The 24750-nt window shown below is 36.0% G+C and overlaps 2 protein-coding genes across 6 annotated transcripts; one reads left to right on the forward strand and one right to left on the reverse strand.

Moving 5' to 3' along the window:
* Positions 1–1383: 1383 nt before the first annotated feature.
* LOC135633325 (myb family transcription factor PHL7-like) lies at positions 1384–11571 on the forward strand. The gene is made up of 8 exons (XM_065142662.1): positions 1384–1583; positions 1679–1768; positions 4095–4321; positions 5181–5257; positions 5345–5387; positions 5533–5590; positions 8775–8844; positions 10886–11571. The coding sequence occupies exons 3-8, from the start codon at positions 4105–4107 to the stop codon at positions 11339–11341; spliced, it is 921 nt and encodes a 306-aa protein (XP_064998734.1). The 5' UTR covers positions 1384–1583; positions 1679–1768; positions 4095–4104; the 3' UTR covers positions 11342–11571.
* On the reverse strand, positions 10707–23266 carry LOC135581155 (actin-related protein 8-like). 5 transcript variants are annotated; one of them, XM_065142657.1, is made up of 14 exons: positions 22640–23266; positions 21584–21669; positions 20844–20914; positions 20600–20667; positions 20393–20454; positions 19618–19715; positions 18733–18814; positions 16943–17085; positions 15808–15956; positions 13984–14117; positions 13676–13794; positions 13044–13150; positions 12822–12926; positions 12037–12435 (listed from the first exon to the last, which is right to left on the reverse strand). In XM_065142657.1, the coding sequence occupies exons 1-13, from the start codon at positions 23089–23091 to the stop codon at positions 12875–12877; spliced, it is 1623 nt and encodes a 540-aa protein (XP_064998729.1). In that variant the 5' UTR covers positions 23092–23266; the 3' UTR covers positions 12037–12435; positions 12822–12874. The 5 variants fall into 5 exon arrangements, with proteins under 5 accessions (XP_064998733.1, XP_064998729.1, XP_064998730.1 ...); XM_065142661.1 differs by lacking the exons at positions 12037–12435; positions 12822–12926; positions 13044–13150 and adding an exon at positions 10707–11731; XM_065142658.1 differs by lacking the exons at positions 12822–12926; positions 13044–13150 and having other exon boundaries at positions 22640–23264.
* Between the last annotated feature and the right edge of the window lie 1484 nt (positions 23267–24750).

Raw genomic sequence — 24750 nt, forward strand, 5'->3', positions numbered from 1 at the left:
AGAACAGGAGGGAGATTTCTCGACCCGATCCATTCGAAACTTAAGTTAATGGTGTATGGATAAAGGAGTCGAATGTCTGATGTGCCTATCCTGATGTTGATCAAGAGATTGGCTTTTATACTTACGAACGAGGGTCAATCGTACGTGATTGGTTAATGACGGTCAACTCCTCGGGTGACAGCTTGTACCTCTTATGCGAGCATCGATCGACTTGTACGGATTCGCATCGCGCGACATCATTCCGAGCTTTCCAGAGTGGCTTTGTGCTAGGCGACACTGTCTCATGTGACCTCGGACAATGTGAGACAGGAGTTCGTCTCATACGAGTTCAAGGTGTCACGTCGACGTGATGCACCATATCAACCCTTGAGATTTTATGTTGGTGCTGACGTGACTACTAACTGTTGTCGTGAGAGATGACCTCATAATATACTGTATCACCTTTTAATACTTTTTATTAATTAAATTTAAAGAATAGTAAATTATTTTTTGAAGATATTTATTAAGTTTGATTTTTATTGTTCAACGTGTCGATTGTGGAGTCAATCTTAGTTAAACTTGAGTTTATCATAAGTCTACTATCAAAGAAAATGGTCTTACAAATATTTATTTTAATAGAGGATTTGGCAAGCGGGGTAGTTAATTTGAGAGAATAATTTTGTGAAATTATCCAATATTATTAGACATGAGGAGACATCATATTGACCATATGGGTCCTTCAAATGACATGTCATGCTCCCGAGGCCTTTGAATAAATATGGGTTGATGTTCACATTATATTCAGATGTCTATGTCATATTTTCTCCCTTTTAGTATTAGTGTCATTTGGAGTTTTATATATCTTTAAAGTGTGAAATGATAGAGATTAATTATATTAATGTAATTTTTTGAATATTGTAGTGTATATATGTTCAAGTAAAAAAAATCAGATATTTAAATATGTAAACACTGAAATGACTAACTTCAGAGGGATATATACGTAATTCCACTCAGTTAAAATAATGTCTTCTCCTCTCACCTTATTCATAATAAAACCCGCCATTTAGAGCAAATTCTTTCTGATCGTATATAAATTACCCAGGAAGTTACCCGTTCTATTACTGGATGAAATGGCAAGTATCTGGTGGGGCCACCTAAGGGGCCATCTCTTTCTTAAATCTTAGAGCAGGTAGTGTCTGCGTCATTTTCGTGCGAGTAGGAAAGGTGTTTTCCTTGGTGTGAACGAGAAGTTTCCAGTCTCCTCACGTAACGGAGGAATATATTCCGGTGGGATGTCGTCTACCATCGGCCGTCCCACGGCGGTTCCGACGGCCGCAGCGGCACGTGGCCACGCTCGTGTGTCTCTGTATTATATTATTCGATCGAGTCAAAGCCAGGGGCACCCAGGATCTGCCACGTACCCTATTTCAAGGTAATTGGTGCAATTAGCCGTGGTTTCTGCCGGTCCCATCTGCTTCGACACTCCGTGACGAGAGAGAGGACGAGAGGAAGGTTTGGAGCCTGACGAATCTATAAACTGGTAAAGGCGACAGTGAGAAGGCGAAATCCAGGGGCCTCTGTTGGGGAAGATCTCGATTTTACGCGTAAAAGAATTCGATTGTGATGATTGTTTGCTGTGTCAATCTGCCACGAGCTTCTTCTCGTTTGCTTATTTCTGTTCTTTTCTTTGACGATGCAGCTTCCGAGAAGTAATCGGGAACCTGGATTTCGTGTGTTTGGTAGGCGGCAGAACTCGGAATTCCGATGATATCCGCCGCGAGCGGAGCTGGTGAGTTTTCCCCCCTTTTACCTTCGTCCTTCTGCGTGAATTTTGTGGTCTTGTTGGCGTGATTTATTTTTTCTGTTTTCATGTTGTCGGGATGAGTGAGATTTGTGATCCGCATCTAAGGTTTCTACTTTCGGTCGATTGGGCTTGATTTTATTTCTCTATTTTCCTTAAATTTAAAGTTTCTTCATGGAAGCATGTTCATGATGTATCTGGGTCTAGATGCTTTGGTCCGTCGAGTAATAGTAACTTTTGTAATATTTGGCGCTAATCACAGCTCCAAAAGACCCTAATTTTGAGGAAACGGGAAAGTAGGGGCCTAGGGTTCATCTTCCTATCCCTTAATGGCCGATATAGGCTCTGCTAGATCCCCGTAAACTGGTCTTTTGTAAAGCTTTATATCCAACTTTGGTTTACCTTTGGCAAGGTGTAAAGTAATTAGGGGCGCTGTGTTGATGTTGATTCTTGTTGCTGTTCTGGTTGGTGTTGGTCAGTAGTCTCTGCTGGTAAGAAGAGGCACATTGATGATTACTGAACCAAGCTCTGTTTTTTTTGGTAGAAATTTTTTTCTATCTAGAATTTACCACCTGATAAGTGATAATACTGTAGCCCTTAGTTTTGTCGGTTGACTCTTTGGAGCTGGTTATTTGAGGTAAGACAGAATGATGCTTCTATACCTTTTTCTAAGTTTGTTCTGGAATTGTCTTTACATAGACACTGGAAGCTGGGTTTCAGGGCTGACAATGTAGAATGGTTATGGAATGAAGAATTGTTGCAATGCATTGGATAATATTTCGTCATAGTTTCAAAATTATCCTATACAAAGGCTGATGCCATTAGAAGTTATGGACATAAGGACATTGTGATCATCAACTGGTATTTTGATGTCATTGGCCTTTGGTTGATCTGATTTCAGTTTGTAGTACCATGATTATGATATGCTGATTGCTTCAAAATATTGTCAATGTTATTGTGCAAGCTCAGACTCGATTCTCAACCACAACAGTTTGGAACAAAAATAAGCATTGCAATTAAGTGAATCCGAAGATTGAATTTTCCTTAGTTTTCCTTGTTTGTCTTCTGTCAGGACAGGAATCTAATTGTAAATTTTCAAGGCTTTTGACTCAACTATGATGAATTGAAAAACAGACTCTAGAAGGTTTCCTAATGTTTTTTACTTAAACTTTGGAAAAGTATAAAAAAATGAATTAGCTAAAAAGTAGATCACTAGAGGATTACAAAAACGTAATGTATAACAATTAGAAATGATCTGCTAGTTTGGCATTGAACTGGAGTGCTCAGTTATGTTTTATGTTGTTTTTGGAATAGGATGGGTCTGTTTTGGCTTCCTCAGAGGAACTGGGACAGGTACAAGATAATGATTCTACACAATACAGATACATATCTACAGATCTTCAACACTCAAAACCCATAAGAAAAGAGTGTGACTATGACCTTTTGCGTGTTCACCATGAGAGCACAAAATAGAATGTGAAAAGAGTACTGTTTTAGACTTGTCGAATCAGGGCCCCAAACCACTGATCCTGGTCTAACTGTTTTTATATGAAGTTCTATAAACATATTTTGACGCTTTTACTTTTTGAATATAATCATATTATATTCTATGTCATCCAAGCTATTTTTGCATCTAATAGATCCGGAGATGAGAAAGCTTCATAATGTATTCTGTAGGCTTGTTTGATGTTGTATATCATGTTTAGCGACAGATGGAATCAGCAGTGGTAGTTGGGGTTCCATCTGGAGAAGGGCCCTGAATTTTAAAATTACTTGATAAAATTGAAGATGAGCATAAAGAGATGCCTTTAGGTTGCTAGAATATGGTCCTTGATAGGCATGATGCAGTATTAAGGTTATTAGAGCCAATCTGAAATAGATGAGATGACTTAACATGTTAGCAGTGATAATGAACTAATGCTTGTTCCAACCTATATTTTTTAGTCTAATATGGTTGTGCAATAACTAGCCCACTCATTGCCCATATTTTCTTTTAACTCTACGCCATAGGCTTATGGGTAATTTTTTCATAAAAGTCTTAGTCTGAACTCTAAAGTCTGAAAGCATTGTGAAACCTACACAGTAGGCATCAGTTTGTTATTATGAACATTTGGGTTGTCTCATATTTCTTCCATTTCTTGCTAGATAGATATTTTATTGTCTATTTTTTAATTTGTTCTTGTATATAGTAGAATAATATGCAAAATTACTAAAGTAGTCTTGAATAATAGACATGAGATCTTGGCTTGATATGTGTTCTTATATTTCCAAAGATATTCTGTGTGAGTATTGTCCTTTGCTATTGTTTTTGCAGATAATGACAAATGCATCGACCAAAACCTATCTCAAGTTTAGGCTTGGGTCACTGCAATTCAATTGCACAGAACCAGCAATTAGAATCGAGTAACAATACTATGAGCCCAATGAACGGAGTGAACAACTCCAATAATCCAAATTTAGCCTCGAGACAGCGCTTAAGGTGGACAAATGAACTTCATGAACGTTTTGTAGATGCTGTGACACAGCTTGGTGGACCAGATAGTAAGTGCCTGCGATTCTCATCAATTTAAGTTTTCACTGTAATGAAGTCAAATTTGGCAAATTTAAACATTCATTAGATTTTCCTTTCTAGTCACTATTTGCCTCTAAATTGCAAGATGCAGCTCTCGGTATGCAGTCTTTTGTTAAAGACATGGAAGTTTATTTAGTGTAAACATTGTAGGCTGAATGAGATCTAATTGAACAAACTGTTAGATAATTATATAAAAAATGTGTTTCTAAAGTGTATGGTAACTATTTGAGACAAACAAAGCCTTATCTTAATATGTTTAATAATTAACCTTTTGAAGGTAAGTCTGATTGAGTATTCTCTAGCTGAGTACTCTATGATTGGCCTGACTGCCTGTTATGTTTCTTCTTTTGAATGTAAAAGTCATGTTAAGCACATAAACTCTTTCGTTAAGCACATTCTTAGATAACTTGTCTATTTATTCTATTTTATTTATGGAGATTAATTAATTACGATTATGGTCCATAGCAGGAACCCAGTAACATGCTTTCATCTTTTGTTTTTCTGCTGTCAAACTAGTTCGAGTTTATTTGGTCCTTTTCCATGAAATAAAAAGGGGTTCTTTTCTTTGCTTGACCTGCAATGATCTCTAACAAATTTGATGCATTATTTACAAATCTGCTAAATTTATTTCGGAAGGTTATAGTTGGTAAGTTTTTTAATGATCTAAATATCATTACATCAAACGTGGTAATGTTTTATTCTGATAGATAAAGTCAACAATTTGTAGTCGATGCTCAAGTAAATTAGTTAAAAGTGTTCTTTTATAAAAGCTGTTAGTATTTCAGATATGTTATTGGTTGGGCCACTGAAATGTCTGATTCATGACAGGAGCAACTCCTAAAGGAGTTCTTAGAATCATGGGCGTAGCAGGGCTAACAATATACCATGTCAAGAGTCATTTGCAGGTCCTTTATTTTGACATGTTATTTCTTCCTAAGAATTTCTCATGCTATGGAGTTTCTTTGTTAATTTGGTATCTTTTGTATTCTCAGAAATATCGGCTTGCAAAGTATGTCCCTGAGTCTTCAGCTGATGGTAGGTAATTAAGTGATTTTTTACACTGCAGACAGCTGAGATTTTAATATTTGGCCACCTGTTTGTGTTGATAAAGTTCTTAGGCAATACAAAATTATTCTTTAGCCATCAGGAATATATGTTTACCGGATCTTCGCTAATGTAGGTACTATGTCGGAAAAGAAAGATGATCGAAACCTGAATTCAGGCCTTGAAAGCTCTTCGTAAGTACAAGATTGATTCCCGTATCATATGAATATGCATGAATACTAAACAACTAAATAGTATTCATACTTGGTTGTATAAGTTAATTGATGTTCTAGTCAGCATTGCATGTGTTCATCTCATAACATGCTTGCTCTTAGATATGCATAGTTGCCAAATTATGAATATAAAATTCAACAAGTTCATCTATAAAAGAGCTGCTTTCAGCTTTCTCATGATTATTTCTTAGCTAGATACATTACCTAAATTTTTTGACTATGAGAATAACACATTTTTATTTTTTAAGCACTGCAACTCACCCATACAATCAAAACCAAGCACCAAACAATTAACAACTCATTTTAATCAAACAACATTAATTCCCAAGAATATTCCTTGTTTCTCCTTTTGTACTTGAAATGTTAAGGAGAAGGATATCTATTGCCAAATTGATGTATTGAAAAGATCAAGAATTTTTTAGGAAGATCTGTCTTTTAAGAAGTTAATAGTTGCTCCGTATGTTAGCTGGAATAATTGTTCTGGATAGGGATAGGAATATCCAGGTTTGTTCAGTGGATAGATGGAATATGAAACTATGTATTTATTATTTAATATTAGATTTTAGTTACATGAAGAAATCAAAGTTGGTATTGATTAGAAAGTTGTCCTTTTTCCCCCTCCATCAGCAGATTTACCTGTCCTCCACTTAGTCTTGTGCTGTACTGAGATACGTCAAGTTACCATTGGTTACTTGACTAGCTTGCAAAGTCAACACAGAGCCCATGCTGCATTGTGTTTATGGGAATGTATAAGCCTTCCCAATCATACAAGATGATGGCTTTTGCTGTCTAGACCTGAAAAAGGATAAGAGCAATGAGTACACAACTCAGAAATTTAAAAATTGTGTTGGTAAATCCCAACCAAGAATCAGAAATCTAAGTTTTGAGCTGACTCTAGGACTGAATTAAACCAAAGACAGATTCAGGAAATTACATGATTTTCTGGCAGCAGTTGTGAAATTGGATATGAAACATCAGAAGCCAGAAAGATTATCAACAAACCAAAATGATCCATAAGTTTACACTTTGCACTGGAGAAACATGAAGAATATAAAGGCTGCAGCAGCAAGTCAATGAAGAAACTATATTGTTTATAGTCTTATCAATTGCTTTAACTCTTCCAAATTCATTCCACAAATTGCCATCTTCCAGTAATTGTAGCTCTTGCACCTGATCATTGCATCCCATCTCTGCTTTATATTGCTTCTAAGGCCAATTACACCAATCATAAATAGAGATAAGGACCATTTTTATTGCTACTGTTGGGAAATCTATTACCGAAGGAGAACAAAGGTAATGAAACTAGGCCTTATCGCTTGTGTGACACAATGAGATGAATGGCTGGGATTATGGCTTAGTAGGGTTAGGGTGCTTCTGTATTGCTAAATTGGGATTGTCTGTTAATTTTAACAAAGAACACTCCTCACCTCTTGTGTCCTTGATTCTCATGTTTGGGTTAGCAGTAGATAGTGGCTCATGGTCCATGCATATCTTCTGCAAGTTAACTTATAAATTACACTTTCCTTTCATTTTCCTCAAAGGTTCTGTATCTTAAATCATATAAGCTATTCTCAGTGAACAAGAATCTTGGATCCCACAAATAAACTTTACTTCTTATGGGTAAAAGGCTTATCTTTAAAAGCTCTTCCAAGTAGAAGTATAATTTCCTTCTTTTGCCTTTCTAAGATATCTGTAAACTTTGATTGTTAAATGTGTCTTAACTGACAGGAGAGGAAAAAATCAATATGTACCTTGCTTCGAAACTGATAGCAGAGGGGTACGAAAGAACTAAGAAGATGAAATTAGTATTGGTAGATGCTTAGTGCAAGTGACAGATAGATAAAAATAGTTACCAATTTCATAAGTTCACTCAGTCGAAGCATAAAACCTTGGGAAAAGCCATAGTTGTTATCGTAACATAATGATGTTTATGGTGGACTTATTGGGCAACTTTCCTTGTTTGGTTTTTGTTACTTATGTTTCCTTTCATCTCCTTTGGACAAGGTTTGCCAACCAGGCATATGGGTCCCTGATCAGATATAGATTAGTACAGGTTTACTGACACACGATACACAGTATGTACCAAAGACTCGAAGAGGAGGAAGAAGAAGGAGAAGAGGAAGGAACAGATGTCAGTGGAAGAGGAGAAAAAAGGAGGAAGGAGGAGGAAAAAAGAAGAGGATGTGGTAAAGGAAGAGGAGGAGGAAGAGGAAGGAAGAAGAGGAGATGGCGAAGAAAGAGGAGGAGGCGGTGGAGGAAGAGGAGAAAGTTGGAGGAAGAGAAAGTAAAAAGAGAATGGGTGGAGGAAAAGAAGAGGTGGATGAAGCATAACACAAAATCGACTGTGGGTGGCTATGGGTGGCATCAGGTAGAGCTCATGGGCTCATATATGGCAAAGGGGGCTCCCAAACCATGAAATAATTTCTTTTTCTTTCTTTTAATCAGTCAACCGGGCTGCCCGAAATGGGGGTGGTCCACATACTGGTTCATGCCTGGAGCCGTATGTACATATTGCCGATTTGATACTGGTCCAGGCAAAACAGCAGTCTATGCTTTTGGCTTTCTTTTAGGCCTCTTACAGATTGGCATCAATTTGTACAAATTATGATACATCAGAGACCTGACTCTTTCACAACCATTTGCGATCGTAGTCTTGTATAGCATGGGTGTTACAGTAGTACTTGAATGTATAAGATCAGAGAAGTGATTTCTTAGAGGTACCTGGAGTAAGGATGTGGGAAGTCGTTTGTCATAAAGTTTTCTAAACATGGCTGGTTTTCTGAGTGGACATGGGCTGCTAAACTTGTACGATACTTGATTGACTTGGAACTATAAGTTGACTTGCTAGAGCAATGTGGCTTCTTCTTCTGTTGGACTTCTATCTTGAATATAAGAAGCATGTATTAATGTATTAATGAACTTGATTTAAACTTCTATCTGTTCCCTTCTAATCTCTTTTTGGGAAATTAAAGTAAATGTTTGTCTTTGCTCTGTTAGCTTTAATTTGTGAAATGTGTCAGGTTCAAAATGTGAATAAAATAATATGATATTAAATGAAGCTTAAATTCTTTTTCTCCCCCATCCATTAATGTGATATTATCAGCATGGTATGTGGTCAAATTAAAATAATATGTTTTTTTCTCAGTGGGATGCAAATAACTGAAGCACTCAAGCTGCAAATGGAGGTGCAAAAGCGGCTCCAAGAACAACTTGAGGCAAGTGAACACATAATAGTAATAATTGGTTTAGTGTTTGGTGTTTCTGTCCTCATTCTGGCTATGGTTGAATTATGTGCTAATCTAGCTTTACAAGAATTCTAAAATTGCAATTGAGGTTGGTAGAGAAGCTAATATTCTGCTTGAACTGCAAGGAGATGAATGCATTAGATTTTTCACTATTGATTCTAAGAATTCAATTTTTAAAAGTTTTAAACTGTAAAAAAGATATGATACACTTTGATTTTCATTGACTATAAGCATATAACTCTCAAAAGCAGTGCATTCAGATTTTCTTTCTCCATACTGTTTTGGTTTTTTTCACATCATGAGTACCAACAACATTAATTTGCTTGTTATTATCTTCAATGTGTCCCATTTTTTTGCTGTTGTCTAATCAGCTCTAAGAAACTTAAATTCTTTTTAATTGCTTTATACTGAAGAGACCAAAAGCGTATCTTGTTCTTTTTCTTGAGCAGCTGTTGGAATTTCAGTCTCATACTCTTAGTTGTCTTTTGCTGTTATATTTTTGAAAGATCAATCACTATTTTGCTGTGGCATGGGGCCATGCTGGCCAGCACCTCTAGCATGAGTCTGCATGGTATGAGACAAAACCTTTATGCCATTGTTTGTTTTGACCTATGCCTATGTGTGCTGATCGGCATAGCAACTCTTGCTTTCCATCAGTAGTAATCTGAGTGAGAAGTCAACAAATTTCTGCATATATGCATTATAAACTAATATGATGTGCTGGATCGTTATAGATTATACTGTTCATTGTGCTTTCTGTTTTTGCACTAGGACCAGGAGATAACTTGTCATCTGGCTTTTGATTTCCTTCCATGCTTATATCTACATCTTTTGAAATATCTTTTGCTGATAATCTCCGTAATGAGTGTCTCAATGTTCTTAAGGCAATAACTATGATAGATCAAACATATCCTTGGTAACTGGAATAGGAGATTATATGTTTCTTTTTGATATCTGATTATATATAATATTTGTTTTGTTTCTTGTAAGAAAGAAAATCTTTCAATACCACAAACGATATCTTCAATCTGAACAGCTTCAGTATCATTGGCCCTTTTTTGAAATTTTTTTGTCCTCACTCTTTCTCGCTTCTATTTTGTTTATCCATCACTAGATATGTCATCATGCTTGTGTAAAAGAAAATGCAATCTGAATTCTTTTGCCCATTATGACGTAACATGAGACTAAATTTGGGTAATCCAATTTGCAAATAATTTTATAGCCTGAAAGCTTGTAGTTTTCTTTATGATAACAGAGATTGAATTTTTATAGTATACTCGAATAGATAAATACTTTATTTTTTTCTAATAACCGAACATCTTTACAGATCTTGATGTTTCCGATTGCTCAATGGCCAATTTAGTGATCGTTTGTGCTTTCAGAAAATAGCTTGCTCTAGTTGTCACTGCTGTTTCTGTTTAAGAATGTTATTTTCCGGAGCATTGGTACTTCATGCAGTTATATGTAAATATTTTATACTTATAATTTGTTTTTCTTTTACCTTTTTTTCTTAGTGCCTACCTTTTCTATCAGATTTATTTGCAAATAGAAATGTGAATAACGAAAAAAGAAAGATTGAAAAAACAAAGAAAAGTTTTTTTTATTTCTCTTTACCCATTACTTTCAAATATTTATAAATTTCCCTTTGCGAAAGATTGCTTGCAAACTAAATTTGCGAGCTCATCTATAACAACCTTGATGTAGTCTTCAGATTGACCTCAGTGAACTTGGAACTTTATGTGAAAGCTTCTGAATATATCAACAGAACTTTGCCCCTTTTTGTACAGATTTTATGCAGATTAAAATGCAAATAACCCAAAAAGAAAAAAAAATTTAAAAGTTTTTTTTTATTTCTATCACTTTAAATGTTAGGAACTTTTCCTTTGCAAATTATCACTTGTAAACTCAATTTGTGAGCACATGTAGAAAAGCTTGATGTGAGCTTCCAGTCGATGAGATTGGCCTCGATGAACTTGGAACTTCATGCGAAAGTTTCTGAATATATTAACAGGTACAAAGGCAGTTGCAGCTAAGAATAGAAGCCCAAGGGAAGTATCTGAAGAAGATCATCGACGAACAGCAGCGACTCAGTGGTGTGCTTGCTGACTTACCTGGAGCAGACATTCCTGCACCCGCTTCAGGTGACCAGTGCCCAGACTCCGAGAAGACTGACCCTTCAACCCCAGCTCCGACTTCAGAATCCCCTGGCCAAGAAAAGTCCATTGGTAGGGAACTTGGCGATGCCAACGGGGCCTTCAAGAGCATTTCATGTGATGATTCATTCTCCTCCCGTCGCGAGCCATTGACCCCCGACTCAGGCTGCCATGTTAGCTCTCCTTCGACAAGCCCCAGGCATGAGAGCTCCGCCAAGAAGCTGCGAGTCAGCAGCAATTCAGGGCATGGGAAGGAAGACTTGTTGCTTGCTCATATACTAGAGTCCAGCTCAGGCTCTGAGTTCCACCAATGATGCTTGATGCCACTGTGAGCTGATCCGTCAGGCACTTTGATCTGCAACGATGCAGGGACCATGTAATATTGTTTCTGGAGTATTAAGTTATGAATGAATCATGTAATACTGTTTCTTCGAGTATGGCTTTATTAATCTCCTCTGGAGATACGTTGTTAGGAGTAGATGTTGGTTCTGCTTACTGTGTGACATTAACAGTTGTAACATTTATGGCACCCTCATTTCCATCAGTTGCGTGCACTAGAACTTAGAAAAGACTGTTTACATGGTATGCTGCTCATGGTATATGTTCCGGATACTATTTTTTGTTTGTTTCTCTGAGGTAGCAAGTCATCTCAGATCCTGTGAAATTGAGCTTGGAGCCATTATCCAATATATCATGAATATAGCCTGCAAAGAATCGCATGCTGTTTACCTTCAAATCCAGGGATAAAAAAAGAGAGAAAACCTATCACTTGGATGACTTAAGGAAAACATCCAATGCCAGAAATTGTTGATGATTGACGTCTCACTGGCAAATACCTGACTTGGGATCTTATGATCAATAGCAAACTTAATGCTTAAAAAACAGCACTTAGAATATTGTTGCGTGAGAATCAGAAAGCAACTGATAACCTTTACCTAAGAACAATAAATACAATTTTGTAGTAAAAAACATGTATTTTCAAATATTCGTTTGCCGAAGAGTACAGCAATTAAAAAATAGCACGTGAATTTACTTCACTGCTCCATCTTGATATTATTACAACAGTGAGCTGTTTTGTGATATCAAAGACAGGCAAGATTCCGTTCCTAAGAATGTCTTACATATCTACTTCAGTGGAGTGGATAACTAGACAGCCATTTGCTTATTGTGAATGTTGGAGGTGAATGTACAGCAGCAACAATTATTATTGAAAACAATGAATAGTGTGCTTGACTGAAATGTGAAAATGGGGTATCATATTATCTACTGCAATAGCTTGTAATATGGTAAGAGATCCTAGGAAGCAGTCCAGGCACCAGAAACCAAAATCTTAATCACCACTTATGCGTCTGGGATTCTGGCGAAACTGTTTTTTGGTAATACACCATGCATCACAAAAGGTGCTCACCTAGATAAAGGCAATATCAGTAGTCAATAACCTGTTCGAGAAGATATATGCTAATGCAAAATATCCGCAAGGAAACTTGCAGAATGAAAATAGGCAATACGTGTAGTCAACAAAAGAACAGAAGTGTGCAGAAATACATTTTTGTTTCATGTAGGATGCTAGTGTTATTGTTAGTCATTAGCTTTAAATAATGCGACTAAGATGCAACTACTGCTGATAGTTCTGATTACGGTGCAACTAGGCCAGGCTGCAACATGAGCCCAAACTAGATGAGCTTAAGTTGATTTTTATAAACTCCAGCCAGGGAAAATGACAAAATCTAGCTGGACATGGGATGGAGGTGCTGGGCAAATTGACAAATCCCATTGAAGTCAGCATGTCCCAACCTGATTTTACATGATGTTAGGCCGAAAGCATCAAATGATCCAACTTAATATGGTCACGCTTGGGATTCAGGTGCCGGGAAACTCACTCCCAATTCCCCTCGCATCCTGTATAAACTCTCCTTTTCAGAAACCTTATCAAACTACTTACTAAGGGCAAATTGATGCTTTATCTGTGGCATCATTCTCACTCCATTTCAGCCTTGACAAAAAAATTTGACTAACCAGCTGCAACCGCCAAAAATTCCAGAGAGCTGTGATATCTTGGTGATGTGTGTTGCTCTCTTAATTCCATAGGGTTCAGTCTTTTTCAGCTCTCCTGCTGGAGTTTCCTGCTCTCCATTAGACATTTGCCAGGTGAGTGATACAACTATAAGAAACTGGATGTGCAGTCCATTTTGCAAAATACACAGATTACCTTGAAATTCTACCTTAGATAACTTGCCATGGATTATTTCAAATGATCGTTGCCCTGCTTGCATGTATCAGGTGTTCAAATAGCTATTCATTGATTTTCGAGATTATCTTTTGTGCATTAAGCACCCAAATTTAGTTTTGCACGCAAGGGGGTTGTGCTTGTGTTCATTGTTCTGATCTAGTCAAAGAAATCAAAGAACAAATAAACACCAGTTCAGGAACAATAGAATGAAGTCCAATTATAAGAATGATAAAGCAATCCACTAATCCAGTCTAACCATCTTTTGGCGATACCCATGTCAGATCACTAATGTACTTGCTAGAATAACTTATGCATCCAACATCCTGATCTCTAATCATTATAAGAGATATCTCATAATTTACCTATCATACTGAGTTGATTTTAGTATGCGTTCAGTAACAAAGTTAGAGTGGCTTACATTGCTGATGATCTTTGCTCCAAACCAGGCAGAATCAGTGCCATATGGTGGAGGAATTACTTTTATTCCTTCAGAAATTAATGGTGGAAGAAGTTTGTGGAGCTCTTTCTCCAACCTCTCTGAAAATGATCACTCAAATAAAAGATGTAATTAAAATACATCAATTACATTTCAATTTTATTTCAAGGAATAAACTATGATCAGAATTGTTGAAATGCCAGCACAAGAATAACATACATATGGCTCTTCCCATCAAAACAAAAAGAAAATATAGGATGCAATGTATTTAACACATTAAAACAACATACCGGGCAATCCTGGTAAGCATGATGTTCCACCAGCCAAAACGACGGTTTTAAACCATCCATCATTAGTCGCAACTTCAGCAGCTAAGCAGTGGTTCATACACAAAGCTACAGCTTGATGCAAACCCATTGAATGCCTGTAAGCACAAAAGACAGTACAAAGCTCTGATAAACTTATGTTAAATGCTAATGTTGCTTTTATATTTTTATTTATCATTTAGTCCAAATGAAATCAATTTTACGAATAAAATTTCTGAAGATGATAACTTTGAGATTATTGGCCTCTTGATGATTGTGATACTAATTATTTAGATCAAGATGTGCAGCATCAAATAACTCGTTTCGCATGATTCCAATTCGACTGTTCTTGGCATCAAGAAATGCTAAAGAAAGTAGAAGTGGTGTAGGACGAGATTGCAATCAGTAGAGAGCTTTTCTTTCTTGAAGTACGATGAAGAAAGAGAGAAAGAGAAAGACAATAACAGAAAATAATAAAAGGAAAGGATAACTACCAAATTTGTTATTGTTTAGTGAGAAAATTTCAAAGATGGAAATCTCACACCTCTATACATCTCACACATGCATGATGGATTTATATTACTAGAAAAATAAATATAGCCTCATACCACTCAAGCACAAATGCGGAAATATGACTTTAATTCAGTGTCTCATTCTGTAACCTATCCACTACAATCCCTTTCCATCTTCAAAATCCCAAATACAAATAAGAAAAAGGAAATACAAAAAAAAAGAAAAAGAATATAAACATGACTAGTTAAATCAACCAATTAATCATTTTTTCTTTGAAGAAGACAGCATTCAAAGATTGATTTCGAAAACAATTAATCCTCTTGATGATATTCTTGATTGATATGGTTCCATCTTCATCAGATAAAAAAAACTTTCTTAAGGGAAAATAATCATTAATCAAATTTAAGGTCAATCTCCTTTTTCTTTATCTTAAATCAATCAAATATTTTTCTTCATTTCTCCTTGAGCAATGTCGGTAGCCGATGTAAGATCATGAAAGATAGACCATTTGGTAACTTATGACATTTGTAAAATACCCATGTGTTGTTGCATAGTAACTTACCCTTGGTTCATAAAATTAAAATATATATTGGCCTTGTATGGATCATTTTGGGTAAAACAAAATGTTTGATACAGATCAGATGATGTGGGACAGTTTTGATTAATTTTTATACTGAATATTTTTAATTAGTATAGGGTGCAACACTAATTTACTTGGACTAGCTTATCTAGGTTGTAGCACTCATTTACATCCTTTAGTGCTATTTTCTAACCCAACAAGTAATTTAATACGTGTGATCTACTAAGAAAATGTGACCTAGAAACAACTTAAAAATAACTATAGTTTCAAAAAAAATATCAAGTCACAAGCAATGAAAATTAGTTCATGGGTGGCAATCCAACTTAAGAGAAATTGCATCAAAATTATTCAACAAGTTTAATTTTGATCATCCCTCAAGCCACTAACCATTTGGCAAGCTCCAGTTCATTTCAAGTTATCATTTGATAATTAAAAGTTCCCTTTAACAATTACTGTTAATCTTTATTATCAATAACAACCCCAAGGACTTGCAATCAAGAGTACAAGGTGCAAAAACATCCCCATTAATGCTAAAAAAATCCACAGTGGCAAACATCGCCAGTGGTGTTGAGTGATCTTCTGCTCAACAAAAATTATGAAATATGCAATTAGATCAGGACTAAGGAAAAAAAATCTATTATATTATAGGATTAAGCTTCAGAAATTGTCAAAATGCATGATAATGGAAGAAAAATTAAAATGAACAAAGAACTTACAGTCCCCCAATATGTGGCTGAAAAAGAATCTCTCCGGTTTGGAAGCATTCTTTTGATAGGGTGAACAAACCCTCACTTGCAACTTCACATGATTGTTTGGTATCTTTATGCAACTCTGCATCATAATCAGAGGCCACATAGCACAGTTTCTGGCATGAAAGATATTATCAGGCCATCTCCAACAATGATCCATAAACCATTACCAAAAGGACCTCCTAGTTTAATGCAAACAATTCATGACATTAGAAGCATAGTGTGTATGTATTTATAGTAGCCATCATGGGCATATTATATAACACAAACTAAAAAGAAATCTAAATTATATTCATATAGTAGACCCCACTGAATATATGCATATTCCATAGGGTTACATATGTATCCCCTAAGACCTAAAATCATAATGGATATACAGTAATGTGAACATAAATATAGTAATCTATTAGATTTAACCATAAGTTTGAACTGATTGTTTACCACTCTCCTCCCTTTTATAGAACTGTTTGTTGAAGTCCATAAAACTATGAATTTTTTACGCTTCTTTTGTTTCCAGACTAGTTTCCTACGAGAAACTGATGCTTAGGCTGTAAGCAACACCATTAACTCAAAATTTGAACTATAAACTACTGAGCCCCCTATGGTTCCTCCCCTGCTTCATTGAGTGTGCCTTTCCAACGAAGTCTTCCTCAAGGAATTAGTTTAAGAGTTACTCCTACACATTGTTGTCCTTTTTTATCTCTGTGTTATTTATATGTAGTGGTAGCAAAATAGCAAAAAAGTACAACCCTTCACCCACCTCTCCTTTCCATAAATACATCTTCATACAAACCAAAAGAAAAAGATACCAAACTATGAAGACAACAACAGGGAAGGGAAATGATAATAAAATAGAAGCCCTTGTAGCTTCCGAAATTGTAAAAATATTCTTCTATGTTCCACCTAAAAGTTATTAATGTATATATATCCTAGCACGATCATTTTTCTATAATTTCAATTATCTATGGTGATTCTGTGAAACGGGGGACATCCAGAAAAGGCTGGAATGATAAATTTCCTTCCAAGATGGAATAAAGAACGTTCACAGGTGTAAAGTTTAACCAATGGAAAAAAAAAAAGTTTCTAAGACAAGTATGTGTACCTCCTTGATTGTTCGAACAGTATATAGAGACTGAAAATTTATATTTCTCTGCTGCATTAGTTCCTTGAGAAATCCAGTAAGTTTTAGAGCACCTAATGCCAACACTTCAATTCCCACTTCATGCATCACCTTGCCTCTAAGAACTGTTGAACAAATATTCTTTGTTAGAATGTGAGCCTGGAGACCATATACTATAAAATAAGATATTCATCTGAAATTCAAGCTCACTTCAACTATTATCCATTAAAACTACTACAATTAAATAATATTTGGAATTGTTCAACATTCAAATTAACTTGTTTAATTCCACTATAGGAGAATCGCTAGCTATAAATGCATTAAGATATTGAAAAAAATTTACATTAAGCTTTCAAGCATTTTTAGGTCATTGCATCTCGGACCTTGGCCGTAAAGTGAGGTGTCTGCCTAGGTCAATTTCTTTGAGACATCAATTCATATTTGTTTACATTTAGACCTAGTCTCCCAAACTTAAATATTGACTCTATTGGGATAATTTAAACAAAATGAAATTTTAGAAATCTCAAGATATCTAGAAACAAGCAAGTGTTAGAAGCTGTAAGTTGCTTAACAGATTAACTCAAAGAATCTGTAAAATCTGTGCCCATAACCAACTTGGTTGCAACTTTGCACAAAGCAGAATCATCCAATTCAATGGGAGACAAGTCTAAGCATGCAGCTGGACATTAAGACAGCGAGAAATGGCATGCTGTGATATCATGCAAACCAACAGTTGGAACTTGAAGTAGTTACAGCTGAACAGATTAACTCAAGGAATCCCATAACCAACTTGGTTGCAACTATGAATGAAGCACAATCATGCAATTCAATGGAAGACATGTCTAAGAATGCAGCTGGACATTAAGACAGCAAGAAATGGCATGCTATGATATAATGCAAACCAACAGTTGGCATGAAGTTGGAAGTATCACAGGGATAATCCCTACAGATATACATTTATATTACATCAAAAAATTAATCTTGATAAATAGTAAGTTGAAGTTTTATACTTCTATTACCTAAAAACGAAGTGCATGCATTGAGTAATCAAGCACTTGAAATGATAACCATAACATATATATAAGCTACTTGGGACTTGCATTATTAACCACCAGTCTTAATCATTGTTAATAATGGTCACATTTGATATCATCATATAAGTGAGGAAAAGCTCTCATAAAGAAATGACATGAGTAAGAAGTTAGTTAACTACATGGAAATACAAACTAAAAGAAATTTCTTTCATGCAGTACATGTGCAAGTATATTTTTTTCTTAAATAAAATATGCTCAAACAAATTCATACGAGAAGGTTAAAGGAGAGTCTGAAATCATTAAATATAGTATGCAATAAACTGAACCTCATCCAGCACACCAATCATGTGTAGGACACGAGGTCCAAAAATTAGAATTTCAGGTTTCAGCATTGCATATCAAGTGTAACATCCATATCAGACATATATTCCAGATAAAGCACTATCAAACCGCAGCTAGTATGATGGCAAGAAAATAAGTGATTAAGACAAAATCATGGAAACCTTTGTCCTTAAACATCAGGCATCCAAAAGAATGTATACTTGAAATTTGCTAGAAATGACAAATAATTGTAATAAAGTACCATGGATCTACTAGAAAGTTATTTCAGTAAATTAAAACCACAAGGACCAATGGAATTACGTAAATCATCAACATAAGAGCATCCAACAAGTCAGCAAAATATCATTTCTGAAAAAGAAAACAATTAATAATTGCAATAGGTGAAGGAAGGTTTACTTGGGACTACTGAGGTGACATTGAAACCGATATTAACAACAATTCCAGAAGTCCGTCTCGCTGCATACAAAGCTAAAACAGCCTGCAATTTTGTATTAAAAAAGCAGGTAAGCTTTTCTTCTTTTTTCTTTTTTGATGTTGTGATACAAACATTTTTCAACTTCATTTAGATAAGACAAAAAAAACCCAGCAAGCAGTAGTGATAACTCAAACCATCTACAAGTTAATACCGATGGGCATCCTTGGGCTGGGCAGCCTGGGAAAGTCAACAATGGAGCAAGGAAGCAAGTACCTAAAAGAGCAGAATGGACCAGGTCTGAAAGATGGTTTTATAAGGAAAGGATATCATTCAATTCTTGATTGGAACTTTTCATGGAAATGATCTATTTAATTTGATTGATGGATCCAACAACTAATTTTAATGAATTAAAAAAGAGAGTGCTGTTATTTGATATTCCTCCTCTTTTTCCCTCTCTGTCTTTTCTCTCATTGCCAATAGAACCACCAATCTTAACCTGTTGTTTGCTAAAATCATATATAGCTTATTTTCATGAAGAATGGTGACAACACAAGCTCTTTAAAGTCAATTTCAGACTAAATTACAGCAAGAAAACAACAAAAGTTAGAATCGCTAATGTGTTTCCATGAGACTTGACAGGTTATCTATTTTAATAATAACAAGTGAATGGGAGCATATATTTCCAGCAAATAAAAGATGAAACTGAAATATGCTTGAGAAACAAGTAAACAATATAATTGTGATATATAGAAGTTTGCATGATAGCAAACTACGAATCCTGGCACTACTGTTTAAAAGTAACATACAGGAAGATTTTCATGTTAATGTAAAATGAAAAAATTAAACAAGCCAGTTCAGATGCAAACTTGATCAATGGCACAAACTGCTGGAGCATTCATATCAAACAGGACCGAGTATATTGCCTCTCTCAATTGCCTCCTAGATGCTCTGGCAGCTTCAGTATCTGGGAAAAAAAATAAACAAACTTAGAAGACATCATTGCATTCAACTACTAAGAACTTGTAAAGACACAAATATAAAGCAAATTATGTTTCTTTTAAGCATTTTTCAGACAACTGAAATTTCTAATGGACAAGTAAATATATTGTACAAGATTTTAACAGGCTCACAAATCCAATAAGTGCATAAAAGTTCAAGGAAGCCCTGCAAGAAAATAAAAATTAATTAACAAATCAGCACTACATGAGAAACATGATTCAAAGCCTTGATCAAGCAATCTTGCATGTGCAATTGGCCATGACCAGGCCCAGTCAGTGAGGCCAGTAGCTTTGCTGATCACTCATGTGTATAGTCACAGGAGTTAAGTTACACTGCAATTGTCTTTCTCTCAAATTATTAGTAATCAGATCTTTCACAAAAACAAGTTGGTCCTTGGAAGAAACTAACGATTGTACTCAAATTTTAAACTAACAAAAACTTAGATTGTTATTCTGAAAAAGCTTCATGAATAAGACTATCTTAAGTCAATCATAAAAAATTTCAGATTTCTCCCATAATTTGGTTATCCTGCATTATATTAGCAAATCAACAGCACATAGTAGCAGAAAATGAAAGTTGAATAAAGCATGCCCATATAACAAACTCCTTTTTGTAACAAGAATGTTACATGAATATACAGACCCTCAGGGTAGCAGATTGGAACAGAGACAATTATTGGATGAGATGATGCCCTCACCTGCATCCTGCAGCAATTAGAATCACTTAAAGTTTTGTTCTGAACAAGGACACAAGACAAGTAGAATAAGCCTTTAGCATTAGAAAAAAGGTCATGTATATTAACTAGCAGTAGAGACTAGAAATGGAAGTTATCATCAACAAAGCAGAAACCTGCTGTAGATTGTCGAGAAGAAATGGTGAAGCCTTGAATGCACTGGAGACTCCAGGTTGCCAAATTCCTTTTTGAGAAACAGATCAATAATATTAGAGAGTAGAGAGGTGAAAGATACAGCCTTAGAGGTTAAGCAGCAGAAGGACTAAAAGATCAACATGTATTGTTAAGACTCTCATTAACCAATCCAGCAAAGGAAAACATAATTACTAATGTTGACATGATAGTAAAAGAAAGCTTTACCAAAAATGTTGCACAACGTCCAGATGGAGCAGCATATTTGCTCCAACCATATTTGCAATAACCAGATCCACCTACATGTAGCACAAAAGGATAAACAAACATGAAAGGCATGTAAGTTTTCAGAAATCTGCACAATAGAAAATGACATAAATTGGAATAATCAGATGGAGCAACATGCGCTCCAGTCATATTTGCAATGACGATGTCCATCTTCACATAGCACAAAGAGAAACAAATGAAGGATAACACGGAAAAGGGACACACTCTGGGAAATACCCAACCAAGTCAATCAATGAATTTTCTTTTTAGGACACAATTAGATCCTGCAACAAGCATGCTCAGACTGGAAATAGGACCATGTTGGCTTTCATCTTCTAAACAAAAATTTACAGTAACACAAAGCAAACCTCCTTTCCTTAATCTTAGTAACCGACTAAGTGAGTCCACTACATAAGATGGAAGTAGATATTAAAATGCTAAATCCACTATGCCAATTCAGATTTCTTAAATTCTCTTAAAATTTAACAATAAACAGTTCCAATAGTTACATGAAGAATCTTCCATATGGTAAATGGGATTTTTGAGTTTGATAAAACTCCCAAATGCTAACCACCCACTCCTGAGTAAACAAAATGTTGAAGGAAAAAAGAAAAGAATCATATGAAAAAATGTTCCAATACGAAAGATGATTATGGTCACGCTGATTATCCAATATGCATCCATATGACTAAAGCCCTTACCATCAACAATAATGGCACCTGGAACTATGGCACGTTCTGCAAAGATGTGCATGAAGGATATTTGCTGCGAGTGATCAAAGTACAACCTGTCACATATAATTAAAATTGTTATTAAAAATAAAATTAAGCAAACATTATTCCCATCTTACATAACTTTCAAAATAGATGATAGAACCATAGAGTATATTGCAGCATTCACAAAATGGTCAAGTTAATCAATGTATCATTTCTCTGTATCAAACTTTTAGAAATATATATTAGCTGTTCAGCATTTATCATGCCTAAGGATAACAAGGAATTACTCCCAAAATTAAAAGAGCGAAGTAGTAGCACAAAAATCAACCTATGTTGCAATAGAATCTTTAACTTCAAAATCATAGAAGCTCCATGACATGAAGGAATGATGAACTTGATTATGTGTCGCAACAGAGATAATTAAGTGAAAACATTATATGTTTAACAAGCCTACAGTAATCACTAACAAGTGTCACAGCGACTACATATTTAAATAAGCTTGTGCCATCCGTAATGCACATTACCAAGTAAATACAAACTTAATGGTTACCAGTAAGTCATAATCAGGCCACCAAAGCAGGTAGATACCTCTTTGCCTGCTGACAAGTCTACTACCACAATCTGCAACTAGTGCTTTGCACCACGATAGTTCACTGTCTACGTGATGTACACTTCCAAAAGCTTGGAGTTTGCAGTAAGTGGTTTAAGGGAAAAGCAATTGGTATATATAAATTTCGGCAAACTAACTATCAACCCTATGAACACTCTGTGAAGGTGATAGCAAATACTCGCCAAGGCAAATTTAAACAGGAGAGCAGTGCACCTTTATAACCTAAGAGGCAAGTTGACAGGTATGAAAATATACATTAGTGGTTGTAATTTACACTCATGCAACCTAGCAGCAAGCCTCGAAAATTCTCCCAATTCAGATAGGCTGTGTGAAATAAGGAGCTTTGCTCGGAAACCAGCAAAAGAGCCAATGGATAATTCCAAGATTTAGATACAGAGGAAAACTTCAAGAAATGAAAAGACTGGACCTACATCGGCCCTGATCTCAAGTGCGTCTCGGCAAATAGCACGGTGTCGAATGGATGCTTCCCATGCGTTAGGAAGAAGACCCAGAGTCTATTGTCCGACACCAAAACCTTCCACGACTTGCACACGAGGCCCGACCTGGCGGCCTCCTTCGGCCCAAGGAGCTTCAGTACCTGCACGAAGACATCGGTGGGCAGACGATCGAGATCACCCATGGATGTGTTGTTGTGATCATCTTCGGCGGACTCGCGGTTCGAAGTTGATCCGGGGCGGTTCGGGACAGAGCCCCAAAACTTTCTTAGCACCACCGCCACCAGGACTTGAAGGAGTGCGCGAATTCGGTGCCATATGATCGGAACCCAATCTAGGGTTCGGCGGGGGTGCGGGTTTGTGGGATGATCGAAGTGGCGGGAAGATGAAGATGCGGCAGAAGTGGACTGGATCGATCTCCTTCTCATGGCGATGGGGGAGGGCGAGAAATTGGAGATGATCAAAATGGTTGGGGTTTCGATCAGGTGAGATTGGCGAGAAGAGGAAGAAGGGAGACGAGGAAGCAGAAGAGGAGGAGAAGGGGTCGGTTAAGATATCGAAGAGGACGGGCGGGGCGATGAACCAAAGTTTCCGGCAAGGATTTTCTCCAACCGTACCTTTTAGTTGGAGTCCTTCACATAGCACATCTTGGTCGTCCAATAAAGTTACTGAAGCGATAACGGTCCGATCATATTGCATGTATTTAGTGATGGAGGGGATCCTACCGGAGGCTGATTGTTGCTAACCTGCGCCGGGAGCGAAGCGTTGGACGTGGGAAGAGCCAACCGTCATTGGTCAGAGCATGCGGCTCCCACAACATCCGCATCGGCTGCGGGGATCGTGCCCGATGGCGTGAGGGAAGAAGAGGCTGTCTCCTGTTGTGACTGGATGCCTATGAGTCGAGAGGCACTCTCATGGCCCACGTGTGAGCTTCCAGGGCTGTGGTGGTGGTTTGCCGGTCGCCAAGCGCAAGTTGGGATCCACTGTCTGCCCGGACCATGCTTTTCCATGCAATGACGAATAAGGATGTGATGTGCGAAGCTGGTGACTAGATCTCTTCGACTCTGATTTATCTTTAAAGAAATTGCATATTATATTATATTATATATATATATATATATAATTGTTTGCTTATTGATCTAAATTTAAGTTTAACATATCTAAAAACTTATAAAATTTTGAAGCTATAAGAAAATTAAAAATATTGAATTTTTAAGGATTATTTTTATTTTTATTTTATTAGCATCCCATTTTCTATTAATTCACACAGAATATCCTTATTTCATAAAATAGCTAACATTTACTATAGTGTTTTTGAGAAACTGGTCTAATTTGAATTACTCGTAAATTAGACTGCCAACATTGACTATAGTTTGCCATCATTAATGAATATTTTTGGATCTATATATGAAGAACCTTGATATTATTACTTTATTTCCTGCTATTTATCTCTAATGACCATTTTGACAGGCTGCAACCTTATCCACCACCTAGTCTAATCACACAAGTGAATTGACGTTATTGTTCATAGTACTAGAAACACATATGATATAAAGACATTTCATCTTATAAAAATATACTAAAATGCCGGAATCTATGTGCAAATAAGCCATGTATTATTTTCTCCGTAAAGAACTCTCATTTGTCATCCTCTTAAACCATTTTAATTTTCCATGTAAGTATAAGCTAGTTTCAAGCTCTTTCGAGTGATTGATAAATTACTGTCTTACTATCATCATTGTGGAGTTTTCTATGTCTTGCGTGGTTATTATAATATTTGAAATCAAAGCTTGGGATTTAAAAAATGGATACATTATATTATCGTGTTATCGTGCATACAAATATTATCGGGCATATAAATAAAGTGAACGACGAGAAATGTATTTGGATAGCAATAGTTGAATTTGATACGAAGAAATAATATAATTATAAGAAGAGGAAGAGTAGGACATAATAGAGTTTCAGAAACTCTATATGTTTCATGACTAATATATAAGATTTATATAGTCCCTAAATATACATTACATTAATTATATCAAAAATAAATTATTATTTTTAAATATTTTAAAAATAAATAATCAATTTGA

Source organism: Musa acuminata, chromosome BXJ3-3 (genome assembly GCF_036884655.1).
Source record: "Musa acuminata AAA Group cultivar baxijiao chromosome BXJ3-3, Cavendish_Baxijiao_AAA, whole genome shotgun sequence".
NCBI classification, from domain to species: domain Eukaryota; kingdom Viridiplantae; phylum Streptophyta; class Magnoliopsida; order Zingiberales; family Musaceae; genus Musa; species Musa acuminata.

Excerpts from the sequence above, each read along its gene's own strand:
- LOC135633325 (XM_065142662.1), top strand. The coding sequence starts at position 4,105 with ATGCATCGACCAAAACCTATCTCAAGTTTAGGCTTGGGTCACTGCAAT. Across the intron at positions 5,388-5,532 it reads CCCTGAGTCTTCAGCTGATG|GTACTATGTCGGAAAAGAAA; the intron begins GTAGGTAATTAA and ends TCGCTAATGTAG. Across the intron at positions 8,845-10,885 it reads GGCTCCAAGAACAACTTGAG|GTACAAAGGCAGTTGCAGCT; the intron begins GCAAGTGAACAC and ends ATATATTAACAG.
- LOC135581155 (XM_065142657.1), bottom strand. The coding sequence starts at position 23,091 with ATGAGAAGGAGATCGATCCAGTCCACTTCTGCCGCATCTTCATCTTCC. Across the intron at positions 20,455-20,599 it reads TTCTCGACAATCTACAGCAG|GATGCAGGTGAGGGCATCAT; the intron begins GTTTCTGCTTTG and ends TAATTGCTGCAG. Across the intron at positions 18,815-19,617 it reads CAGTTTGTGCCATTGATCAA|GCTGTTTTAGCTTTGTATGC; the intron begins GTTTGCATCTGA and ends ACAAAATTGCAG.